The 7,398-nt window shown below is 44.2% G+C and overlaps 1 protein-coding gene across 1 annotated transcript in view; it reads right to left on the bottom strand.

The window, feature by feature from the left end:
* Positions 1–229: 229 nt before the first annotated feature.
* The window catches only part of LOC115090014 (DNA repair protein RAD51 homolog A-like), a 29,202-nt gene continuing 22,033 nt past the window's right edge, over positions 230–7,398 (bottom strand). The window contains exon 4 of the mRNA XM_029598571.1: positions 230–1,770. Within this exon, the coding sequence (XP_029454431.1) occupies positions 1,647–1,770 (124 nt within the window). The 3' untranslated portion in view covers positions 230–1,646. The remainder of the gene's footprint in view (positions 1,771–7,398) is intronic.

Genomic DNA, 7,398 nt, shown 5'->3' with positions numbered 1-7,398 from the left:
CAGAGCTGTGAATATAAAGATGAACACATAAATTGATTAAGGAAATATGAACAAAAATGTGCAAATCTCTAACTAAACTTTACTCTTGAATAAACAGTCATAACATTCACAGATACAATGAGACAAAATTACTATACCTCAAATTATAAAAAAAAAACCAAAACCCCCAAACATTTTATTGACTGTTCTAATCTAAATCAGATTTCGATTGTAAATGAGATGAATTCTATTTTACCATAATTTCTAGGAGTGACTTGGATGCTGTTACTATTATACAGCTGTAATTTAATATTTCAAACTTTTCAGAATCCATCATCAAGAGCAGATCAATACAGGAATACAGGAAAAAGAGATAGGCAAAATGATTACCGATGACAAGATGTTTCATAATTAATAGTCTTAGCATCTTTTTATTAATTCATAGGGACTGAACTGGCTGAAAACCAAGCAAATTTTGAATTAAAATCAACAGCTGTAATTTAGGGAATGACTTAGGATTTTTAGCCGTTATGACTCAGTAGAGCATAGTTGTACAAAAATCAGATTCATTCTTGCTTACTTTGCTATTGTGACAGAAATCTTTATAATGTATACATGCTTAAAGAAATTCAGAGTAACAAAAAACATATCCATGCCTTACCCATCACCTACAATAATTAACTATGGACTGTTTGATAAACTAACAATTTGCACAGAATGGGGCATTAATGCAAGAACGACTGCAAGAAGAATATAACATTTTCTATGATGGCATAGTCCACAGAGGGTCAAGGAAAAGATACAAGTTATTATTATAACTTTAGCTTCAACAGTCAAATGTTTCAAACAATGCTGAGTATAGTTACTGATCAATTCACACATGAAAAAAGTCACTTCTTCTGACAAACTTTCTTCCACTGCCTTAGCTGTTGTATGAATATACTGTAATTGCAGGAAGATGTGCAGACAGCTCCACCTGGTAATAGTCTAAGTAACAGCACCAAAACAAAAACTTATAGGTTATAGTGTATGTTTCTAATAGTCACTCGCAAAGTCCAGAATCTTTTCATCTTTTCCTTTTTATTGAGAAATTTTGTTTGCAGTTACAACATGATTATACTTCCCAAAAGCTACTGTGAATCGGATAATTTGTCCCACATCCAGTACTGTGAAGTGAGGGATCTGCAAGTAATAATCTGACAAGATCTGCATTTCCACAGAAACCTGTTTTGGGGGAAGCAAGCAGCAACACCAAATACAGGCTTATTGAGACAAGGATCATGTCAAGTTATTACTTGTCTGTCCCTCTCTTCATAGTTCTGGATGTGGGATGAATCATCAGATTTATAGGTTCTTTTGGGAAGAATGATTTTTCAAAATTGAATTTGTTTTAGGTGTGTTTTAACTGCATAAGGAAATTACTCTATTAAAAAAAAAAAAGAAAATATGAAATTCTGTACTTTGCGAGTGATGTTTAGAGACCTAAACACTTTGTATTTTACCTATAGCCTTTAAGGTTTACAAGAATCCATTTCGTTTAATTTACATGTTTAATTGTTTAATACTACTACATTCTCTTCAGGATTTGTGGTACCCACTGGATTTTTATTCATTTGATATTCCACAATGTTTAATTTTACAGTATTTACAGATGACAACCACACATTTCAGTCTTTAGCATCTCCTACTCCATCAGCATTAATAGCAAACATTGCTTCTGCCTCAGGAAGACAAGGAGAATCATAGATCTTGCAGATTCGTGTTTCACCTCTGCCTTTTCTCAAATACAACCTGAGAGAGAGGAGGAGAAAGACAATGTATTTAGTCACCACTACAACAGAATGAACTCAAATTTATACCTAAGAAAACACTGAAGTTTAAAAAGTAAGGGGAAGAAAATATACAACTGGAGTCACAGATTTCATTCTATAAGCTTAACTGGAAGACTACATCAATAAAATGTTTATCAAGGCATCTAAGATGGAGAACTGAAGCAGACAGGAAGGTGAAACTGGACCACAAAATGACAGCTGGACCCAGATTACTACAGCTACTAGATCTTACACCATAGCTCCGATATCCCTTGAACTGCACAACCGGTATGCAGCCCTGGAAGTGGTGGAGGAGGAGGATACCATCCCACGAGGAGGAGCAACCAAAACATTCAAATCCCAAATCTGTAGGCACCACCACTACTACACTTAGGAGGCAGAGGGAAATGGCTGGTAACTCGCTTCTGAGGCGCATGGAGGCACAACCATCTGCTAATCAGACATGCTTTCCTGGGAGCGTGCTGTCTACTGGGTGCCAAAATCCAAGACATTACGGAAGGTTGTTGATTACTATCTAATGTTAGTCCATCATGTTAGCAAGAATATTGCAAGGTACCACACAGATCATGTCAAAACTGACTTCATAGCTCTGGGACAGAGGGTAAAGAAGAGAGGTGCACAGGTGGTATTCTCCTCCATGTCAAGAATAAAGGCCCAGGCAAGGAAGAAAGGAAAGCGTAGTAGCCTAGTGGTTACATAGAAACACTATGGCAGAAAAAAAACCGTATAGCCATCCGCCCCAACTAATTTAGCATTATAATTCTCATCACTTCCTTAGAAATCCCCTGTATTTAATCCTATACTTTTCTTGAATTTATTTACTATTTTTGTCTCCACCACTTCTACTGGGCGGCTGTTGCACACAACCACCACCCTCTGTAAAAAAAATAAAAAAAAATAAATATATATATATATATTTTTTTTTTTTTTTTTCTAAGATTCCTCCTAAGTCTACCCTCTTTCAACCTCATCTCATGACCTCTCGTTCTACAGCCTCATTTCCATTGAAAAAGGCTTACCTCCTGTGCATGGAAACCTTTGTGATATTTGAATGTTTCTATATCATATCTCCACTTTCTTGCCTTTCCTCTAGGGAAAGATCTTTAAATCTATTCCCATATGCTTTAGAAAGACCACTGACCATTTTAGTAGTTACCCTCTGGACAGACTCCATCCTGTTTACATCCTTTTGAAGGTGCCATCTCCAGAACTGTACACGGTATTCCAAGTGAGGTCTCACCTGGTACCAAAAGATCTTCATTCAAAAATTGGAAGAAGGATCCAACAGAAGAAAATAGGATAATGCATAAGCATTGGCAAGTTAAATGTAAGACATTGATAAGACAGGCTAAGAGAATTTGAAAAGAAGTTGGCCATAGAGGCAAAAACTCACAGTAAAAACTTTTAAAAATATATCCGAAGCAAAAAGCCTGTGAGGAAGTCAGTTGGACCGTTAGATGATCGAGGGGTTAAAGGGGCATTTAGAGAAGATAAGGCCATTGCGGAAAGATTAAACGATTTCTTTGCTTCGGTGTTACTGAAGAGGATGTTGGGGAGACACCCGTACCGGAGAAGGTTTTCATGGGTAATGATTTAGATGGACTGAACCAAAACACGGTGAACTGAGAAGATATGGTAGACCTGATTGACAAACTGAAGAGTAGTAAATCACCTGGACCAGATGGAATACACCCAGGGTTCTGAAGGAACTCAAGAATGAAATTTCAGCCCTATTAGTAAAAATTTGTAACCTATCATTAAAATCATCCATTGTACCTGAAGACTGGAGGGTGGCTAATGTAACCCCAATATTTAAAAAGGGCTCCAGGGGCGATCTGGGAAACTAGAGACCAGTTAGCCTGACTTCAGTACCAGGAAGAATAGTGGAAAGTGTTCTAAATATCAAAATCACAGAACATATAGAAAGACATAGTTTAATGGAACAGCATCAGCATGGCTCTAAACAAGGCAAGTCTTGCCTCACAAATCTGCTTCACTTTTTTGAAGGAGTTAACATAAGAACATGCCATAATGGGTCAGACCAAGGGTCCATCAATCCCAGCATCCTGTTTCCAACAGTGGCCAATCCAGGCCATAAGAACCTGGCAAGTACCCAAAAACTAAGTCTATTCCATGCTACTGTTGCTAGTAATAGCAGTGGCTAGTTTCTAAGTCAACTTAATTAATAGCAGGTAATGAATTTCTCCAAGAACTTATCCAATCCTTTTTTAAACACAGCTACACTAACTGCACTAACCACATCCCCTGGCAACAAATTCCAGAGTTTAATTGTGCGATGAGTGAAAAAGAACTTTCTCCAATTAGTTTTAAATGTGCCACACGCTAACTTCATGGAGTGCCCCCTAGTCTATTGTCCGAAAGAGTAAATAACTGATCCACATTGTTGAGATTACTTACCTGATAATCTCGTTTTCCTTATTGTAGACAGATGGACTCAGAACAAATGGGTATAGTATGCTCGTGCTAGCAGTTGGAGACGGATCTGAAGTCAGCACGGGTGTATATATACCCCCACAGGAAGCGTAGCAACTTAGTAATCTTCCTTGCAAAAGCTGTTATGGATGTGTGTACTGACGCTTAGTGAAAAGTGAAACAGGATTCCCCTGACCGATTGATAGTAGCTGGAGACCGCCAGCATTCCCAACCGGAAGGCGTTGACACCTGGTAGAGTGTACGCTCTTATGGAAACAGATGACATGGCTTACCTTGAATCGGTGAAACCCATGTACACAGGCAGCTGAGCGGGATGCTGAGTCCATCTGTCTACACTAAGGAAAACGAGATTATCAGGTAAGTAATCTCAACATTTCCTGTCGTGTAGCCAGATGGACTCAGAACAAATAGGATGTACAAAAGCTTTACTCCCAGCCTGGGCGGGAGGCTGCCTGAGGACCATGTAGGACCGCCCTCGCAAATGCTGTGTCCTCCCTGGCCTGGACATCCAGACTGTAGAACCTGGAGAAGGTATGGAGGGAGGACCACGTCGCTGCTTTACAGATTTCTGCAGGCGACAGCATCCTGGATTCTGCCCAGGATGCCGCTTGAGCTCTGGTAGAATGAGCCTTGACTTGTAGAGGTGGAGACTTCCCGGCCTCCACGTAAGCTGCTCTGATAACTTCTTTAATCCAGCGGGCGATGGTGGGCCGAGAGGCCGCTTCCCCTTGTCGTTTCCCGCTGTGCAGGACGAACAGATGGTCCGTCTTTCGTACTTCTTGTGTTACTTCAAGATATCTGGGCAGCAATCTGCCAATGTCGACATAGCGTAGTAAACGCCCTTCTTCGGATTTCTTCAAACCCGCCGTGGTAGGCAAGGATATGGTTTGGTTAAGATGAAACTGTGAAACCACTTTAGGTAGAAAGGAGGGAACCGTCCGAAGATGGATAGCCTCAGGAGTGATTCTGAGAAAGGGATCACGGCAGGACAGTGCTTGTAGCTCTGAGATGCGGCATGCTGAACATACAGCCAGCAAGCACACCATCTTCAAGGTTAGAGAACGGAGAGACAGGCCCCGAAGGGGCCTGAAGGTGGATCCCGCGAGGAAATCCAAGACAAGGTTGAGGTTCCACAAAGGCAGTGGCCACTTCAGTGGCGGACGAATGTGCTTGACTCCTTTCAGGAAGCGAGACACATCTGGATGCGTGGCAATGGTCTTGCCATCTCTCCTGGGACCATAGCAAGACAGTGCAGCCACCTGAACTTTGATGGAGCTGAGGGAGAGACCCTTCTGAAGTCCATCCTGCAGGAAATCCAACACAATAGGGATTGTAGTCGCATGTGGATTGGTGCCATGAGTGTTGCACCATGCTTCAAATACTCTCCAGATCCTTACATAGGTGAGGGATGTGGAAAACTTGCGAGCTCGGAGGAGTGTATCTATCACAGGCTCCGAGTAACCTCTTTTCTTCAGTCTAGCCCTCTCAATGGCCAGACCGTAAGAGAGAATTGAGCTGGATCCTCGTGGAGGATGGGACCTTGACGTAGAAGGTCCCGGAGAGGAGGCAAGGGAAGAGGCTCCCCTGCCAGAAGTCTTCTCATGTCCGCGTACCAGGGTCTTCTTGCCAGTCTGGTGCCACTAGAAGAACTAGGCCCCGGTGCTTCTGAATCTTGTGGATGATGGCGCCCAGCAGAGGCCACGGAGGAAAGGCATATAGCAGAGTCCCTGGAGGCCATGGCTGAACCAGGGCATCGATTCCGTGGGAGAACGGATCTCGCTTGCGGCTGAAGTATCTGGGTACTTGAGCATTGGACTTGTCCACCAGTAAATCCATGTCCGGAATCCCCCAGTGATCCACAATCATCTGGAAGGCTGTGGGTGACAGCTGCCACTCTCCCGGATTTATGCTTTCTCTGCTGAGGAAGTCTGCCGTGGTGTTGTCCTTCCCGGCGATGTGGACGGCAGAGATGTCCTGAAGATTCGCCTCTGCCCAAGCCATCAGTGGGGCGATCTCCAGAGATACTTGACGGCTTCTGGTTCCACCCTGACGGTTGATGTAGGCCACCGTGGTGGCGTTGTCGGACATCACTCTGACTGCTCTGTTCTTCAGTCTGTGAGCAAATCGAAGGCATGCCAATCGGACTGCCCGGGCCTCTAGACGGTTGATGTTCCACTCTGACTCTTCTCTGTTCCACCGCCCTTATGCAGTGAGTTCTTCGCAGTGTGCTCCCCAGCCGCTCAGGCTGGCATCTGTGGTGAGCAAAGTCCACGCGGGTGATGACATCTTCGACCCCCTGCTCATGTGGTTGGACTGCAACCACCACCGCAACTGGGTCCGCACTCTGGCTGGCAGATGAAGGTGCGTGGAATAGTTCCGCAAGCGGGGGCTCCAGCGAGAGAGTAGGGAGTGTTGTAGAGGTCTCATATGGGCCATCGCCCAAGGTACCACTTCCAGGGTGGATGCCATGAGACAGAGAACCTGCAGATAATCCCAAGCTGTGGGCCGACTGGCTCCCATCAAGTACCGGATACGCGTCTGAAGGTTCAACATTCTTTTGGCAGTGAGACTGACTGTGTCTGCCTGGGTGTCGAACTGTAACCCCCAGGTATTCCAGTGACTGGGAAGGCTGTAGGCAACACTTGCTGAGGTTGATTACCCAGCCCAGGCTTTCCAGAAGGGCGATCACTCTGTCGGTTGTCCAATGACTCTCCTCTCGAGATTTCGCCCTGATCAGCCAGTCGTCTAGGTAGGGATGGACCAGAATTCCTTCCCGTCTGAGTGCCGCTGCTACCACTACGACCACCTTGGTGAAGGTCCGCGGTGACGTGGCCAACCCGAAGGGCAGAGCCCGGAATTGGAAGTGGCGCCCTAGAACCTTGAAGCGTAGGTAACGCTGGTGATCCGGATGGATCGGGATATGCAGGTAGGCTTCCGACAAGTCTAATGCCGTGAGGAATTCTCCTGGCTGTACTGCGGTCTTGACGGAGCGCAGAGTTTCCATGCGAAACCTCAGGACCCTTAAGTATCGATTGACTGACTTGAGGTCCAGTACAGGCCGAAAGGTGCCCCCTTTCTTGGGCACCATGAAATAAATGGAATAGTGTCCAGAATTCACTTCCCATGCAGGTAC

Source organism: Rhinatrema bivittatum, chromosome 4 (genome assembly GCF_901001135.1).
Source record: "Rhinatrema bivittatum chromosome 4, aRhiBiv1.1, whole genome shotgun sequence".
NCBI classification, from domain to species: domain Eukaryota; kingdom Metazoa; phylum Chordata; class Amphibia; order Gymnophiona; family Rhinatrematidae; genus Rhinatrema; species Rhinatrema bivittatum.
Note: the sequence above shows the minus strand (reverse complement) of the source record. Positions and strands in the feature narration are given on the sequence as shown.